The 18,788-nt window shown below is 45.9% G+C and overlaps 1 protein-coding gene across 2 annotated transcripts; it reads left to right on the top strand.

Annotated features, from left to right (window-relative positions):
- Nucleotides 1-387: 387 nt before the first annotated feature.
- On the top strand, nt 388-17,997 carry INHBA (inhibin subunit beta A). 2 transcript variants are annotated; one of them, XM_055085096.1, is made up of 3 exons: nt 388-465; nt 2,900-3,428; nt 12,600-17,997. In XM_055085096.1, exons 2-3 carry the CDS (start codon nt 3,041-3,043, stop codon nt 13,487-13,489), a joined length of 1,278 nt encoding a protein of 425 aa, XP_054941071.1. In that variant the 5' UTR covers nt 388-465; nt 2,900-3,040; the 3' UTR covers nt 13,490-17,997. The 2 variants fall into 2 exon arrangements, with proteins under 2 accessions (XP_054941071.1, XP_007125740.1); XM_007125678.4 differs by lacking the exon at nt 388-465 and having other exon boundaries at nt 2,716-3,428.
- The last annotated feature ends 791 nt before the right edge of the window (nt 17,998-18,788 follow it).

The raw sequence follows: 18,788 nt of genomic DNA, 5'->3' as shown, positions 1-18,788 counted from the left end.
AACGTCATGAAGTAACAGATGTTTTATGTGAAGATATAAAACCAAGCCTGAATATAATGAGAAGTGTGTGCATATGATTGGTCAAAGAAAAGTTGAAAGTTGGAACCTCGGTGAGATAGAGCTGTTGGATTCCGGGATTTTTCTAAAAGGGAGTCCAGTCAGTCAGAGGTTTTTCACTGCCTCCGTGATCACCCAGTAGTGTCACAGCAGCCAAGAAAGGCTTTCCATTAGATAATGAGTTATGAAATATGTCTCACACTGGAAAAACCAGTCATCTGCTGATGTCATGCTGCTTCTAACCAATCCCAAACAAAGCCCCAGCCCTCTTCTGCTTGACTGGTACCCGTGTGTGACTGTACAAATAAGTAGTACAGTATAAAACTGCTCAGTGCCAATACCATGAAGAGGAACTTGGACAGCTCTTACCACATGAGACAAGAGTCTGCTGGTGAGAGGACCGGAAAGGTAATGCTTTTTCACTCTTACTTCTGAGCTCTTTCCACGTTCATAGTCAGGATGGTGAGCAAGACTTTTACAACTTACTGGCACTTCCGTGCAGATTGTGATCTGTACCTTTTTACGTATGCAAGCAAGTTAGTAGAGCTTTTAATAGTAGAGCGTGCAAATAGATGATGTGTTTCTACAACCCAGTTCAGCACCTCTATACAAGGACCTGTGCCAAAGAGAAAGCTGATTTTTAAGTTACATTCACAAAGAGTAAATTCAGGGAACACACACAACTCACATACAGAGAGAGTTCAAATGATGAGTTGCTCTTATCTAAATGCAGCTATTGGACTCTCAAGTTGTTTGTAGTAGTGAAACTTTGAGTTCTAGTTCAGCCTCTCTTGTAAAACTTAATTGGGCTACAAAATGCTTTGGGTATCGCATATGTGACGCCAAATAGGTAGATTATAAGTCTTCTATTTCCAGGGTATTTTATTAAGCAATGGTGAACACAAATGCTCCCCCTCCTTCCCCATTCTCTTTCACCATCCCCCAATTAAAAAAAAAAATTAGACTCTTTAGGGAAGGTCAACAAAATCTTAACAATAATAGCAGAGTGTAATTGATGGTAACAGACAAAGTCTCCCAGGCAGATGCTTCAGCAAAGGGGGGCAGGGTATCCAATTCAGAAAAGCATTGTTACCTGTGCAAACTGTAATTGTAACTTAGTATCACACTGGCCTCACCCTCCTCCCCTTGCCCTCAGCTCTTATGCTTGCAAGTAATGCTGTTTATTAACTTTTCCTACCCAAAGTGCATTGCTTGACTCAAATGCTCTGAACACACTGGGTGTCAGATATAAGCTGACTGTATCTACAGAAACTGAGGGGGCTTATGTGTGGGGGAAAAAAAAAAAAAAAAACCGGAGAGGGAAGGAAAGCTTTAACAGATGGACCTCTTAAAGATACTTCTTCAAGATAAAAGCAATAAGACAGAAAATGAAAAAGAAAGGGGGGGGGCAGGGGGGGAGGAGAATTAAAAAAACTCAGAGAGGCATTGTTTAAAATTTCACATTTTTCTTTTTCCGTGAACACTGAAATCCATGATGATTTCATCTGTGCTGTTCCTTTGAGAGAAAAAGAAGCCATCAAGAGGCCAGTCCGTGAACAGACTGGTCCGGGATGGGGGTAGGGGGCAGGCTGAACAAACTACCACATGACAGAGAAAATAATTTGCCAATATATTTTAGAGATTCTTTCCCCCTAGGACCAGTTATTCAAGTCACAGGAGTGCACTATTTGTATAAAGTAATGTGGGAAAGGCCAATGGAATTTTGCATTTTGTCTGTGAAGTCAGGGCCAGCGGTGGTGAGCTGTCATCCGGGAGTGTGTGTGCCGGGCAGGAGGGGCGGCGGCTAAAGAGAAGGGGACAGAGCTTCACAGGACAAGAGCATGTACCACGCTGCCTGCCTGCCTGTGGATCTTTCAATGCCCGGCTGCATTTTGCAGTTGGGAAAAGTAGAGTGCATTATATGACCCCAAACGAAAGTTCTATTGCACTCCCCTCTGATAGCCTGCCAGTGTGGATGGCCCTGAACATTGCAATATGAATGAATGGGGGAAAAGGAGGGTCTGCAGGAGTCCCTCTGGCCAGCAAGATCAGGCTGCCCCCGGTGACCCCTCTTTCCAAGCCCCACCTTCCAGGCTGTGGCCGGGCAGGATGGAGGGGTGCTGGGGGCAGGCTGTTTCCGTCTGGTCCTCCCTGTTGATGGAGACGGGCCATTGACTGGGGCTTTGCTTTCCCCTGCAAAAGAGGAAGAAGGTGAAGCAAGGGGACTGGGCAGGGGAAGAAAGGGGAAAGAAGCAGCGCCAGATCAGCAGCAAATCAGGAGAATTTCTTTCAGAAGGGAAAGTAGAACTGCAGAGGAGAAGAGTGATATTTGAAGAGAGGTGTGTGTGAGGGAGCGGTGAGGAGAAGGCAGGCAGCCTGGCAGAGAGAGCGGCCCCTCCCCTTCCTAATCACAGCCTTTACTCACAGACGAACTCCCTCCCTCTCATTCACTCACTCACTTAGGGCCAATCACTCCCTCTCTCTCCCTCCCTCCCTCTCTCTCTCTCTCTCTCTCTCTCCCCCTCTCTCCCTCTCTCTCTTTCCCTCCTTCCCTCCCTCCCTCCCTCTTTCCCTCTCCCTCTCCCCCTTCTCTCCCTCTCTCTTCTCTCCCCCTCTCTCCTCTTTCCCAGTCTCTCTTTCCCTCCCATCCATTCTCTGTCTCTGTCTGTCTCCCCCCCCCACCCTGTCTCTCCCTCCCTCCCTCCCTCCCTCCCTCCTTCTCTTTTACTGGGAGACAGTCAGAACTCTCCTCCCTGACAGCTACAAACCTACAGCACTGACTGCATTCAGAGAGGGAACCTGCAAACAAAACTTCACAGAAAACTTTTTGTTCTTGTTCCAGAGAATTGACTGAAGAGGAGAAAGAAAAAAAAAAAAAAACCCAAAAAGGAAAAAAAAAAAAACAAAAAACCTGTGCGTGAGTGGGGGGGGAGGAAAAGCAGAGCCTTTAAAAAGGGCAATCACAACAACTTTTGCTGCCAGGATGCCCTTGCTTTGGCTGCGAGGATTTTTGTTGGCGAGTTGCTGGATTATAGTGAGGAGTTCCCCCACCCCGGGATCCGAGGGGCACAGTGCAACCCCCGACTGCCCGTCCTGTGCGCTGGCCACCCTCCCAAAGGACGTACCCAACTCTCAGCCGGAGATGGTGGAGGCCGTCAAGAAGCACATTTTAAACATGCTGCACTTGAAGAAGAGACCCGATGTCACCCAGCCGGTACCCAAGGCGGCGCTTCTGAACGCGATCAGAAAGCTTCATGTGGGCAAAGTCGGGGAGAACGGGTACGTGGAGATAGAGGATGACATCGGCAGGAGGGCAGAAATGAATGAACTTATGGAGCAGACCTCGGAGATCATCACGTTCGCGGAGTCAGGTGGGTGCCGGCCCTGGGGGGATGGGGCGGGGGGGGGGTCACGTTGCTCTGACAGTCCTGGGAGGAACTTCTTGCCCTCCAGGGGTACCCTGCCGGGCAAGGTCAGGAGTTATGAGGGGACGGCAGGGGAGGGGGAGAGGGCCGCACAGAGCTGGGCTGCTGGGCTGCTGGGCTGAGCCCCGGCAGGAGGTGGCGAGGTCACACTTGCGTATCTCAGCCCGTCGCCCCGGAGGAAGCTCTGGGCCGGATCTGGAGCAGGAAGCCGCTCTGAGAGAGGCTCCCTCGGCCTGCCGGGGAAACCAGATCAGAGCAGCCCGGAGGAAAGCCGGGGCGTTTTGGGGTGCTGGCCGGGGGCGGGGGGGGGTCGGGGGGAGCCTGGAGGCTTCCGGACCCCATCCCAAGTTTTTACTGGGGGGAGGGGAGGGGCGGCGAGCGCGGGATCGGGGCGGCATGGCACAGATGAAGTCATTGTCTTAAAAACAACCCCTTTTCTTTAAAAAAATCCAATCAGGGGCCACATCCGAGAAGCAGGGCATATTAGTGACAGTCATGTTGACCTTTAGAAATTCTGCCTGTAAGAGCACAAACATCGCATTCGAGGCAGCGAAAAGCCACTTTGGGGGCTGGGGGGGTTAGGGAACAGATGACACTGAACCGGCAGTCCCTTTCGGAGCACTGACTTTTGCTTTCTGAACCAAAAAAAAAAAGAAAAAAAAGAGAAAAAAAGAGTTTTGTTCTCTGTAAAGTTACTAAGAGCTCTCGGCCAAGGAATGCAACCTTGACAAAGTGCTCTCAGATACTACGCTGAGGGCTCCCTCCATCCTTAAGAGGAAGAACTTTAATAAATAGATTCTCACCGTTGGCTCAGGACCGAGCTAACCTGTTGCTGAAGAAAAAAATTACCTGTCAAAAGGGCGGGCTGGAGACCCTGGGGGCCAGGTTGTTTTTACAGTTAGGCGACCCAGATCCTTTTGCCAGCCTACAAGCCCCTGCATGCAGCCCAGGCACACAGATGTGTTCATTTCATGTTACTTTCATGGTAATGCCAGGCTAAAGAACTGTCTCCCTTGCCAAATCCATTTGAAAGGAATGCCATTGTTTTGTTTGGTGGAGCATATGGCCAGTAAAGTATATGCCGGGACTCCCAGCATTGCTGTTTAAAAGTTTTTGCCACAGCAGTATAAACAATGAAGGCAACACTCAGAATTTCCAGTCCTGAAAACCTGTTGACTCAGATGTTATATTTCCAAGAAAACTATGAGAGACCTGGGCATCCTTCTGGGGGAGACAGCCTGCAGGCTTGCTGGCTTCCCCTCGTAGGAAAAGCCCTGGTGTGTCCTGCGGGGCAGTTGAGCTGTCTCACCAGAAGCTTCTTTCTTTTCAAGAACGTCTGACTTCCTTCGCTTAAAGCTTTTTTTTTTGATGCAGCTGCAAAGGACATGATACTTTTGACTTTATCTTGTGAAGCTTATTGAGTGAAAAAAGGCAGGTTGGAGTTTTTGAGTTACCACCCAGTTTTTCTCAACCATTCCTGGGGTCCTGAGCGGGGAATGGATTCCAGTGGTCTAGGGACTGCTCCTGTCACAGAGGGACCCTATATATGTTCCTATATACCAGTTGCCACACAGAATGGCCTTAATTGAAGCTCTTCCTCAATTGGCTTTTCCCACATCATATGACTAGGTAGACCTCTGCCTTTGGCCACTTTTAACTCTACGCCTGATGCTAGCAATATGCCCACTTTCTGACTTCTCTGACTTGTGTAGCAAATCACTCTCTCGGCACTGAGGGATTTTGCAGTAAACGAATTTGACTTTTTACCTTCTTTCTTACTTATGGCCCTCATCTCGGTGCCAATCTTTTTCTCAGTTATATGAAATCTCGTCATTTTTCAAAAGATCTTTTCTGGTAGGTGTTTAGTTTGAAAGAAATTGAGCTACTTTTTGAAAAGGTGGATTCATTTGTCTTACATGTTGACTAAAGTTTAAGGTCTGTAATGCAAGAGTCCTCCTGGTTGAGTTCACAACTTGACTTTGGGTGAGCCGCTGGATTCTTAGAAAAGGTTTATGACGCGCTTGCTTGTTCTTCTTGTTTGAGAAGTTTCACGCCTCAACTTTAAGTCGATTTTGTATGATTTCACAAAAACGACTGCTCTGTGGACAATCTACTCTCCGAATAGAGTAAGTACCATGTGAGTATTTTGCTGTTCTTTTGCTGACCCAGGAAAGAGATTTATCTTCGGGATGATTGTAGTGAATATACGAAAATGTCTTGTTACTTTTGGAACAATTCAACCTCAGCAATGCTCAGACGACGTCAGACGTCAAGGTTCTGGGGGCTAGCAAAGGGCATTCATTTTTCTTTTCTTTAGAAACTGTTCTGTTCAGCATAGAATCCAGTCAGTAAGTCATCTGTCACCTGCATGCATGTCACAGATGTTCGCCCCTAGATGCATCCTTCAGCCTCAAGATTCCTCATTTGGGGATTCCTGTTTAATTGTGGCCTCTGCTCATCAGGATGGTCGAATAAGGCCAAGACATGGCCACCGCAGTTGAGGAACTCCAAAAACTCAAGTGCCAGGAACTTGTTGAACTGAGTCTGTCCCCTTGTGCTTAGGTGGAAAGCACCCCATCTTGGTAAAGCTGATATGAGTTGTGATTGACTAAGCAGCGAAGCCTTGCCCTCAGGCTCTCTGACATGTATTCCCACAAACAAAAATTATTTTCAAGTCCGTCACCCCAGATTGCTCACCGAGGTGACTGTATTCTTTGCAAGGCTGGCAACAGAATCCTCTGTTGTTTACTTTAACACCTTAAAGGAAAGGAGGAAGAGATGGGTAGGGCCAAGCCAGCTATCACCATAGTTGTCATTGAAGTCAAAATCATTGGTCTTCTTGACAGCTCTATCTTAATTTCTCTTTTTTTTTTTTTCATTTGTGACAATAGCTGGTCAAAGTACAATAACACTGTATCCTTGAGTCCTCCTATGAGGCCAAATTTATACTCTGATTCTGGTAATGAAGTTAGCAGTTGATAGCACTTGTTGAAGAACGGATAGGGGAAGAAAGACAAATCAAGCACCAAGAAATAGAAAATGCTCACATAGCCCAGCCATGTGGCTTTGAAAGCAACACATAAAGCTCCTCCCTTGGAAGATAATAGGTACAGAAGATTTGAGTTAGAAATGTACACAAATGTTCCCAAACAGGGGTCGAAGGCAGCTTGCCGGGATGACTAGTTTCCCCCACCCCAAGAAAGCCGTCTCAAGGTGGAGTTGACTCCCATCACCCCACGCCAGTCTTCTGAACTTGCCTGGGAATTCACCCTCACTGGAGGGTGTCTTTAGGGGTTACACACGTTCTTCGCTGAATAGTGGGAAGTGATCGGCCACAAGAGGGCGCATTCCAAAGACTTTTGCTCCTTAACCAGTTAATCTGTTAGGGAAACACAATTTCACCCACTGGAAGCCCTAGCCTGAATCGCCCTAATCTTGGTGATTATCAGCTACCCCCTCCTTCCTATCATTCTGCAGGAACAGTTAGGATTTTATGGGTTGGGAGGACATGACTACTACCTGTAACATTTTAAATGAGACAGAAGGAAAGGAAATGGGAATTCTAGTGATACATGTGAACATTCCGGAGCTCTATGGAAGACAGAGGAATGATAAATTTCAGAAGCAAACAAAGCAGAGCGGGGAGAAATGTGACCATGAATCATCAGCAATACTGCTTTGCTCACACATCTCTCCCTAATACGGCCGCCTGGGCTTTTACAAAAAAAACCTCTTCCATCTCCCCTGATGTGGTTGCCTAGTTGTCCTGTCTTATCAACGGTTTTCAACAGCGACAAATGACAAGTGACTTCGAACAGGGAGGAGAAAGTCTATTTATTTAACACCTTGTGGGAACAGAGCTTACGGCTTTGGAGGATGTGTTTGTTTCTGAACCGGGAGTGTAGAGAGAAATGGTTGGGAAAAGATGTGAAGAGAGATGTGTTAGTGGTTTGGGCCGGTGGAGGAGGTGCATTGGAGTCGGGGTGTGGGTAGAGCGTCAGGGTAGAAATGCAGTTTTCATATTTGGAGAGCCAGGAATCGTACCTTCCCAGGACTTTTCCTGAAGACACGTGTTCGTCTTGCCCCCTCTTCTGCTAAAATATACTCAGGCACGATCTCTTCGCTGTCGTTCGGAATACTTCCTACCCAACTGATTCCTAGCTCCAAAATCCGCAGTGTAAGAGTTCTCAGGAACTTTGAAAGAAGTCTCTGAAGGACTGTGGGTTGAACCTTCAGAATTTTTTTCTGCTTCTTTTAGGAAACTAAAATCCCTTTCTCTCTAAATACTTAAAGTTTTTCATCCCCCTTTAAATGAAAGATGCAGGAATGTGGCTGAGCATTTACAATTCAACAGCACATCCTAAGAAAAGATATTCAGGCTAAAAAAATCAAAAGCTAATTCATAACCAAACTTGTAGTTCTGCTACAGGCAAGACCCTCTCCTGTAGGTTAAAGGAGGCATAACCTTTAAGGCCTCACTTGCTGCTTTTTGCAGAAACCCCTGGAAACAGTCCAAATGCAAAATTAGTGCTTCAGGGAACACACATGCTAGCTCTGTATTCTCCCACCAAGGACTATACCACGTCTAGGCACAGGGAAACCTTGATGAAGGACGGAAAATTAAAGTCATAGCCGCGTTTTACACCGGAGGCTTCCCTCCACCCCCCTCCACCCCCCATGGTGACTTTAACTTCTCCATAAACAACAAGGCTCTTTACATTAACGTCAGGGATTTAATCATTACCCACATGGAGAAGGGCAGCATACTCTGAGCAGGACCCCGGTGAGGGAAAAACCATATCACAAATGAAACACTGCTTGTTAGTATTGCTTATTTCATTGGCGTTGTTCAGGCGCCCATGAACCTGAGATGCTGGAGCGGGGGTTATGGGGAGGATGGAGCAGCATTTTGTATCCTGATGTGGGCGGAGGGGAACAGCCAGGAGCTTGGCTGCTTAACCCTTGGCATGCCGGTTCAGTGAGTGAGTTCTTAAAAACACTTGAAAAATTCTGAAAGCACAAAAGCGAAGGAAAATGTGCTTTCAGGTGTTTTCCCTTCCAGCCTTCCAAAGTCTTTCCTCCCGTCCGGCAACATTTCTGAGGTGTCCCCTATAAGGTGCAGTAGTCACCCCTCCTACCCATTTTTAGGCCCTTTTTTCCTCTCCCTTTGGTATGTGTCCACCGAGCTCAAGAGAGGTTTAAGTGATGAAATATTATCACCCACATGCGTCTGCGTGGGACTTTCTTAGTGAATTACTCAGGCGGAGCAGGCTGTGATACAAGCCTTGCTCACAAGCCTCGGGAGAGAAAAAAATAGCACAGAGGATGAAAAGAATATTATCAGAGAGTAGGTAATGAAAGGTTAGCAAAGCCTCCAGCTATATCTAGATAGGTAGGTAACAGTGTAGGAACCCAGTGCACACCTGTATAAACTGATGCTGTACCACAAAGCACTATGGGAAGACTTCCATTCCGAGATTTTCTAGCAGGAGATATTTAAGTCAAACCTGAAACTGACTAGCGATTGATCCTAAACACCTCAGCCTTAGGCAACCTCCTTCCATTTTTCGAGTTGCTGTGCGTAGAGATTTGAGGATTGGAGCATGCTGAAAGCATCACTGCAGTATAGCCATCTGTCTCAGGTAGAACACAGATAAAGCAAATATAATCAAGTGACTACTTATATTTTTCATGCCTAAGAAATTTGAGGGTTGTACTATCTTTCTGAGACCCACAGCCCTGGTATATATGAATTCCATCCAGCGTCTAGCTGTCTCCTTCTCCCCACCCCCTTCTGCAATGAAAGCTAGATGTAAAAGAAAAAAAAAATATGCACTGCTTAATAAGTCAGAATACAATAGAACTTTGAAAATGTACCTGCATGTAAGGTAGACATTGGGAAGCCTTGAATCTCTCTCTTCCCCCCGTTCTCCTGAGCATTATGGCAACAGCATTTTCGTGAAATTGGATCTCAGTTTTATTTTTTTTCCCTGATAAAACCTCATGCAATATACAAATAGCAGTTCCAGAAATGGACACCAGGAGAAGGAGGCGACAGGCATGTCAATTAGTAGGGGGAAAATCCAAATGTCAGAAATATGGGGGAGAGATCCGTACGCAGGCAGTGGAGGCAAATACAGGGAAGCCGAGTCCCTCTGCTCAGATCATGAAACCGATGCATATTTCAGCACGGTGCCTCTTCCCAGTACGCAGGCGATGCCATGCAGTTAATTGCCAGCCAGGACCAGGATGAAAGTCATTTTATGATGACTCTCTGATCCTAATATAACAGCACCTGACAGATTGAGCCCCCTCTAATGAGTACTCTCTTTGTACAATCCTCTCTCAGGAACACTAAATCATTTGCTTCCCAGTACGGCTGCCTGTGAAGAAGGGGCGGAGGCATATCTTGCATTAGAAGCCAGCTCTTGTGAAATGAGGGGCCGCCCTGTAGGCTGTTGCTGGAAGCAAGGGGCCTCGGCCTCGCTGACCCTCCAAAGGCAATTTGCACGCGCTGTCGCTTGGACAGGTCGGCCAGTGAGCATCTCACCACCTCCTCCCAGCATGTGTAGACTTCTCTGGATTTTATTCGAGGAAAGTCCAGTGTGGGTGGCTCCACAATGCCGCCTGGACCCTCTCTTTACCCGGGGACCGTGTCCCCTCACCCTCAGCGCGCCACTGGCAAACATGGGTTACGGCAGAGCAGAGCCTGTGGGAATGAGTTAGTCAAACCCAGAGGGCTCTCCCAGCCTGGGGACGGACAGACTCTCCCGTTTCACACTCTTTCCTAGAAAAACAAAACAGAACCTTGTGGCCTCTGCCTTCTCTAATTTTGCAGCTACTACCTCTTTGTCTTTAGAGTGGCACCCTGTGCGGTTTAGGGTTTCGGAAGCAGAAGGGAGAACAGCGGGGAGCTTGTTAACATCCTCCGTGGAGCAGGGCGGATGTGCTGGAGCTGGAGGGCACCACACTGTCCTCCCGGCCGGTTCGCAGAGCCTAGGGCAGCTTCCGGCAGCTTTTTCCTCCGGTCTCGGCAGGACCCTACCACGTTAAGTCTACAGCCGACCGTCTTTTTAGATTTCAGTGGTGAAGCTCGGTCTCCTGGACTCTCCTCTTTTGCTCTCTGAAAAGACAAACAATAACTACCATCCCCCTCCCCCCCCAACCCCCCACCACCCCGCCCGTTCTTTAGCAAAGGAGAGTACTGGATTCCCATTTTGGAAAAAAAAAGTCATCGTGCTTCCTAAAAAAAGACAGTTTCCTCCTCTGACTGCTCCCCGCTCTGGTGATCTAATCATAAACCTAACTTCATGATTCATTTCAACTCCCGCCAGAGATGCGAGGTCTGCCCCTCACCACCCCCGCCATCAGGGCCAGTGTCCTCCCAAGTTTATACAGAGATGCCGGAGCACCTTTCCTATGCAAACCTTCTCGGCCCCGGCCTCCGTGAATTTACCACTAGCACAATCACACCGTGCAGGGTGTGTTAAATTAAGAACAGAATCTACAGCTCGCCATGCGCCGAAGAGCCTGCCTCCTGCCGCAGAGAACTTGAAACCGGGCCTAAAATTTATAGTACCGTAAACATCTCAGGGCTGAGAGTGATAAGTGCGGCTGGATTTCCGTTAGCTCTAGAAATCCAGGCAGGGAGACCCCCTCCTCCCCCCCGCAACTCCCCAGGGAGTTGTGAGTTCTAAGATGAACTCTCAGATGGTTGGCAGATTTGGACTCGGGATGCGTGTACTCAGAGTGGGAAGCAGGTACATGCAGGCAGTGGTCTGGGGGATGTAGGGGGTAGGAGATGGCTCTCTTAAGCTAACTCAATGCTAAGGGCGCCTCCATGTGTTAATAAGGAAGCAGGTAATTGCCTACTTTCTGCTAAATTCTGGGCTATGACAGTGAATGAGACAGACAGGACCTCAGACCTGGGGCGTCCTAAGCTAGACTGGCAGGAGGGTGTGGGTGGAGACGTCAGAGGTGGCTTAGGAAGAGGGTCGTCCCGTCTGAAAACGGAAACCTTATTAAGCGCGGCCACGGAGGATGGTGTTTGGGGAGCAGGAGTCTTCTCGGCAGGAAGAACAGCAAGTGTCACTGCCTGGAGGTGAGAGATTGTATGAGATGGTCAATGCTGCGTGTCTGTACCGTGACGATGGGGTAGTGAGAGACAGCTGAACTGGAAGGTGGGAGCAGCTCAGGCAGAGCCCAGACTTCTGTGCAGTTTCTGTTTTATACCGAGGGCAGCAAGAACTCAGTAAAGGATTGGAAGGAACAAGTGATGCAGACACATACACCTGTGGGAAAGATCCCTTTACCTGCTTAATGGAGAAACGATGGGAGAGGGGGCCTGACTCCACGCCGGCCTGGCTGCTTGCACGTAAAAGAAAAGGCTGTTGCAGTGACCCGGGAAAGGAATGACGGGGAGTGAAGTGGGTTGTGGCCGTGGAGGAAGAGTAGGCTAGCTGTGTGGGTACACGCCATGCAGACTGACACAGCGGGGGGGGGGGGCGGGGGGCGGGTATTTGCGTTGGGGATGATACTATTTCTACAGCTTGCTAGAGCTTATAGTGTGTCTTCATCTATGTTATCCCATTGGGCCCTTCCAAACCTATGGGATAATGGGTCAAATGTCACCACGTCATTCCCATTTTATAAAAGATGAAACTGAGGTGAAGTCAGTTAGTTCACAGACCCAGTCTCCGAGACACACTCAGATCCAGACTCTCTTCTTTCTAGAGCGAGAGTTGACAGACTTTCTCTGGAAAGGGCCAGAGAGTAAATCACTTAAGCTCTGTTGGGCCACGGTTCCTCAAATCCAAGTTCTAGCGCACGAGCAGCTGTAGGCAGCCTATAAAGAAAGGAGCCTAGCTGTGGTCCAGTAAAACTTTATGGGCGCTGAAATTTAAATTTCCTATAATCTTCACAGGTCGCAGCATCCTAGTTTTCTTCAACCGCTTAAAAATGTCAAAACCGTCCTTAAGATCTGTGGGCCTTCATTTCAGGAGCCCGGTTGGAGATGGTGTGTAACAGAGGCCCCCATGCTGGCCTGAAGTTAGGGAGTGGCCGTGAACCCCAGAACTCACAGTGTCCCTGCTCTCTCTTGTGCTGTTTCGTCCTCAGGTACAGCCAGGAAGACGCTGCACTTTGAGATTTCCAAAGAAGGCAGTGACCTGTCCGTGGTGGAGCGTGCAGAAATCTGGCTCTTCCTGAAAGTCCCCAAGGCCAACAGGACCCGGACCAAAGTCACCATCCATCTTTTTCAACAGCAGAAGCGCCCGCAGGGCGGCTGGGACGCTGGGGAGGAGGCCGAGGAAGTGGGCTCGAGGGGGGAGAGGAATGAAGTGTTGATATCAGAGAAGGTGGTGGATGCTCGAAAGAGCACCTGGCACATCTTCCCCGTCTCCAGCTGCATCCAGCGGTTGCTGGACCAGGGCAGGAGCTCCCTGGACATTCGGATTGCCTGTGATCAGTGCCACGAGAGCGGCGCCAGCCTGGTGCTCCTGGGCAAGAAGAAGAAGCGAGAAGAGGAGGGGGAAGGGAAGAGGAGGGACGGAGAAGGAGGGGCGGGAGGGGACGAGGAGAAGGAACAGTCGCACAGACCTTTCCTCATGCTGCAGGCCCGCCAGTCTGAAGACCATCCTCACCGGCGCCGGCGGCGGGGCTTGGAGTGTGACGGCAAGGTCAGCATCTGCTGTAAGAAACAGTTCTTTGTTAGTTTCAAGGACATTGGCTGGAATGACTGGATCATCGCCCCCTCTGGCTATCACGCCAACTACTGCGAGGGTGAGTGCCCCAGCCACATAGCAGGGACGTCGGGCTCGTCGCTCTCCTTTCACTCGACCGTCATCAACCACTACCGCCTGCGGGGTCACAGCCCCTTTGCCAACCTCAAGTCGTGCTGTGTGCCCACCAAGCTGAGGCCCATGTCCATGTTGTACTATGACGATGGGCAGAACATCATCAAGAAGGACATCCAGAACATGATTGTGGAGGAGTGTGGTTGCTCGTAGAGCGCCCAGCCCGGGGGTGGGGGTGGGGCAAGAGGGTCCAGAGAAGACAGTGGTGACATGAAGACATGTTGAAGGATTCTGACCGAAACAACCAGAAGAATAGAAATTAAACAAGCAAACAAAAATAAACTAAAAACAAAACCTGAAGCGGATGAAGGAAGATGTGGAGAAATTCCTTAGCCAGGGCTCGGAGATGAAACAGTGAAGGAGGTGGGAATTTGGGGGGAGAGGGAAAATGGGGTACCCTTCACTTCTCCCTCCGGCATTCAAGGGGTGACAGCAGTTGCTCAAATGGGAATATTGTCCTCTCCTTTTCGGTTCCCTTTCGGTATGAGCCTCGAAGTCAACTTGTCCGGCCTGCAGTAATGTGGGCTGACGCAACCCACATAGCATCTAGAAAGCCATGCGTTTGAAAGGGCCAGTTATAGGCACTTTCCCACCCAGTAACCCAGGTCGTAAGGTATGTCTGTGTGACCCTCTCTCTGTGTATATCAGCCCGTGCACGCACACAAAGACACATACCGCACACAAACACACACAGCCCACCACACACACGGACAAACACACAGACACATACATCACACAGCACACACACACACGCCGCACAGACACGCACACCCCCCCCACACACACACACACGGACACAGACACACACACCATACAGACACCACACACACACAGGCATTTCCACACCCCCCCCCACACACACACACGCACACGTTCTGGTAAAAGAACACTAGTGTGCAGGTGGTCACACCTTCTTTTTCTGCACCACTTCCACAACAAAACAAAAACCAACATGAAAAAAAAATTGAGAACAAGAATGGGAAGCACGAAAGATCAAAGGAAAAAAGAATACCAAGTTACATTTCGTTAAGGTGCTTATGATCTTAGAACTATGCAACCTAATAGGTTTGAAACTGTTTACCTGAGAGAGAACAAAAAAGAGAGACTTTTTTGTATTGGGAGTAACCTGATTAATTTTTATTTTCTTCAAGGAGAGATACTTGAAAGGAATATGTTTGTCCATCTGTTGGATCCAAACATTTCTATATTTTGTAAATGTTGTGTTTTTTTTTTAATCGTTTACTATTTGCACTACAATGGTGTTCGACCTGTCTAATCCTTATTTAACAAGTATTTTCTTTGGGTGGGGCGGGGCGGGCTCTGAGCTGCACTTAATGTGAGCTATAAAAGAACTGCTACAGCACACAAAATAGCTATTTTTATTATTATAATTCTAATTATTATTATTATTTTGTACCTTAAAAAAATAGACACATACACCAAAGACATTTGTGTGAGCCTTTAAACAGTCTGTCTGTGGTTGGTATCATTAACCGTCAATGAGTCAGGGGTTGGGATCCAAGGTTGAGTAGGTGGATTGTGTTCAGGCTTGAAAGACCTGAGAAGTCCGGTTTTTTGACTCCTTTTACATCCACGAAACAGGACATTTCATACTGGATGTACAGTAGTTGTACACTGTTGGCTATCAAGGTCAATCAGATTCATGGAACGCTCCATGCTTGTATGTGTATATATACAGTGCTCGGGTACATGCATGTCTGTGTGTATGTATACATGTGGCGCAGCGTGTCCATACACATTTTAAGCACTTCAGGCTGTCATTTTTTAATGTTCTTAAAGCAATGAATGTTTGTGTGCAAAACACAGTATTTTTAAGAAGGATAGGCTATCGTTTTTTGCTTTTACTCTGAACTAGGTGGGCACATTTCAGAAATTTGGACGGGAAAAAGCCTCGGAATTCCAGTGAATATGCACCAAGACCCTCTTTCAATGTACAGGGATCCAATTCCCTCCTGTTTCTTGTCCTCCACCCCCGTTCTACAAGTTATTTACTCCCTGCTGGGAAAACAAAACAGGAAACTCACGTTCAATCTAGGCTGATTAGTTTTGGATAGCATATGTATTATCTGTTGGAATCAATCTTAAATCAGAAGCTTTTCAGGCAAAAATTAACCTTTAGGCCAGGGTAAAAGAGGTGGTTGTGTTTTGGGTTTTTGCTTTATTTTTTTTTTTTTTATGATTAAGGCCTGGTTGTGAGAAATACTTCCTGCACAGCTGGGCTCAATAATCACGTTGTCGCTAGTAAAACGATAAATAATTCGGGGAAAAGGTGTTTAAGAGAGTAGGAGTAAGGAAGAGAATGGGGAGCAGGGATGGGGGGCAGTAGTAAAAATTGCGACTATTTTAATTTCCAGCCAAAACTCTTGACGTATACATTGGTACGCGTTGATTCGATGCAAGAAGGAAAAAAAACAAAATACAAAAACCACTTGGTTTTCTAAATATCAAAGTACATGCTTAAAGCTAAATGGTTACTCATTTATTCTACAGTATTTAGCTTGCCTAGATCAGAAGTTATTCATTTATGTGCTTTTTAAAATACAGAACCTTATTTGTACTGACTTGTTGGAAGTTTGCAAAAGTTGGAAAAACAAAGTCTAGTTCAGAAAATTACATTATTAGCATTTTGCAAAACATTGAAGCTTTCAGCCCTATGTCAATTCATAGATTTTTAAAAAATATTAATAGTAGGAAAATAAAATATCAGTGAGAAGCCAGATATTACTCAAGGTGGTTTAGCTCTTCTTGAGAAAGAGACTAGATCAGTCTGCTATCACACTAGGCTGTATGGAGGCAGATTTAATGTCGTTACCTGGCTATATTTACTAAAGTCTAGAGGTTGGAGGGCTTGTTGAACTGCCTCTTTCTTTTGGCACTGGAACTAACGAGAACCTGTAAATAGCCTGGGAAGCCAAGTCGTAGTTCACTGTGTGGTAACAGAGCTGACCCAGGCGATGGCCAAAGCAAAAAGAGATTAAAAAAACAGCGGATCCCCCTTTGTGGCTTCCACTCATCTCAAATACGTATGCCATCTACTAAAGCCTTTAAGTCCTGGACGTATTGAAAGTACGATGGGGTTTGATGAGTGGCCACAGTCATTAGAAGCAGAGCTAAATGATATTCCATACGACAATATTTTAATGGGAAGATTTCATTTACATTAAATTACACATCTTTGAACTTTAACCAAAATATTTTATTAAGTGTATACGGCCTTGAAATAACATGATAAATGACTACTATCTTTAATAATAATCTTGGAAGTTATGCAGCTCTGCGAACAGCCACACTTTTCAAGGAATAGCATGAGGTCGAAAGAAAAAGCTCTTAAATTCTACCAGATTGGGTCTTCCTTGTCTGTTTTCCTAAAACAAGCGTGGCTTCACCTGACCTTTGCATCTCCCTGCTCTTTCTGTAGGGCCATCTCTAGGCTTTTAAAAATCTACCCACACCAATCTTCAAAGCTCTGAAAAGCCTTTATTACCAAATATTTTTTTAAGAATGATAAATATGTTGTAGATTGGATTAACATTTTCTTTTCTTTTCTTTTCCAAAAAGTAAGGTGAATTCTGGCACACTGAGTTGGGATTTTCTTGTCCCTGAAGATCAGCCGATTTCATGCTTATTTAAGATTGATTCCACACTGATTTGAAGGAGAGTACCTGCCTCCTCCTCTTAGATAGAGCAAGTGAATTTTTTGTCACCCTCGTGGGATTGGACATCAAGATGACTCTAAAAATCAGAGAAGGTATTAAGCTTAGATTCAAATTATCATGTTCACTTGATAAAATGATTTCCTGTGGGCTTTTTGGCAACTTCCCTTTTCAAGGTAGAGAAAACTTCGTCACCCTGAAAACCTACACAATAAATGGAACTTGTAGAAGTGGGCAGAAGTCTTGGGGGTGGACACTGTGTGTGTTTCAATTAAACCCTTTATCACTGAGAAGCTGTTGTATGGGTCAGAGAAAAATGAATGCTTAGAAGCTGTTCACGTCTTCAAGAGCAGAAGCAAACCACATGTCTCAGCTACATTATTATTTATTTTTTGTGCATAAAGTGAATCATTTCTTCTGTATTAATTTCCAATGGGGTTTACCCTCTATTTAAATGCTTTGGAAAACAGTGCATTGACAATGGGTTGATATTTTTCTTTAAAAGAAAAATATAATTATGAAAGCCAAGATAATCTGAAGCCTGTTTTGTTTTAAAACCTTTTATGTTCTGTGGTTTATGTTGTTTGTTTGTTTGTTTGTTTGATTTTGATTTTGGTTTTTTTTTTTTTTTTTTTTGGTTTTTTTTTTTTTTTGGCATACTACATGCAGTTCTTTAACCAATGTCTGTTTGGCTAATGTAATTAAAGTTGTTAATTTATATGAGTGCATTTCAACTATGTCAATGGTTTCTTAATATTTATTGTGTAGAAGTACTGGTAATTTTTTTATTTACAATATGTTTAAAGAGATAACAGTTTGATATGTTTTCATGTGTTTATAGCAGAAGTTATTTATTTCTATGGCATTCCAGCGGATATTTTGGTGTTTGCGAGGCATGCAGTCAATATTTTGTACAGTTAGTGGACAGTATTCAGCAACGCCTGATAGCTTCTTTGGCCTTATGTTAAATAAAAAGACCTGTTTGGGATTTATTATTTTTATTTTTTTGTCTTATTGGTTTCCCAAGATCAACCTTGCACACATATTGCCACGTCGTTTGCTGGGTGATCATTTCATTTCTACTGTAATTATCTGGAAGAGTATGAGAAAAATAGATCGAATGGGAGAGAGAGAACAAAAGCTGAATTGAGAGTGCATATAGAAAAATAATATATATTGCTATGGCAGAGGTTTGTAATGGGCTGCAGGTACTTGGACCAGCAATATTTATATTCGATTCATTTTTTTAAAAATTTCCCATTTCTCAATGGGAAAATTCTTGTAGTGGCAAGTAACATGAAATAAAGAGACATTCCCTCTTTTCCTCCCTCCCTCCCACTTTTCTCCTTCCCTCCATCCCTCCTTCTTCCTTCCCTCTCTTTTTTCTTCCTCCTTTTCTTTCTGGATAAAAAAACTGGAATTGCTTGGAACAACCAGGGCTCAAGAACTACATACATAGGAAAGAAAAGTACTGGGACCAACCAGACCAATTTGGAATCACACAAGTACAGTCCAGAATGAATTGATTGTACACCCTTTTCTTCTATAGGTTTTTCTTTATTATCTGTGCCCATCCCAGAGGTTATATGGAGAAACTAACTTCCATAAATGCCCCTGTGAACAAGCATGTCTCCATTCATCATCTTATTTGCTGTTCCCACATTGTTGTCTCAGCCAACCAGAACAGTAGATATTGACAACCCTGCTTTCACAGATGAATCTGAGGCATGGTTAAGTAGCATTAATTGTAACTAGGATTCCAAGCCAGGTCTGTATTC

This window comes from Physeter macrocephalus, chromosome 5 (genome assembly GCF_002837175.3).
Source record: "Physeter macrocephalus isolate SW-GA chromosome 5, ASM283717v5, whole genome shotgun sequence".
Taxonomy (NCBI): Eukaryota; Metazoa; Chordata; class Mammalia; order Artiodactyla; family Physeteridae; genus Physeter; species Physeter macrocephalus.
This window is presented reverse-complemented; position numbering and strand designations above follow the sequence as displayed.

What these genes read in the sequence shown, in the direction of transcription:
- INHBA (XM_055085096.1), top strand. Translation starts at nt 3,041, where the DNA reads ATGCCCTTGCTTTGGCTGCGAGGATTTTTGTTGGCGAGTTGCTGGATT. An exon ending in CATCACGTTCGCGGAGTCAG is followed by an intron (nt 3,429 to 12,599) that starts GTGGGTGCCGGC and finishes TTTCGTCCTCAG; the next exon opens with GTACAGCCAGGAAGACGCTG.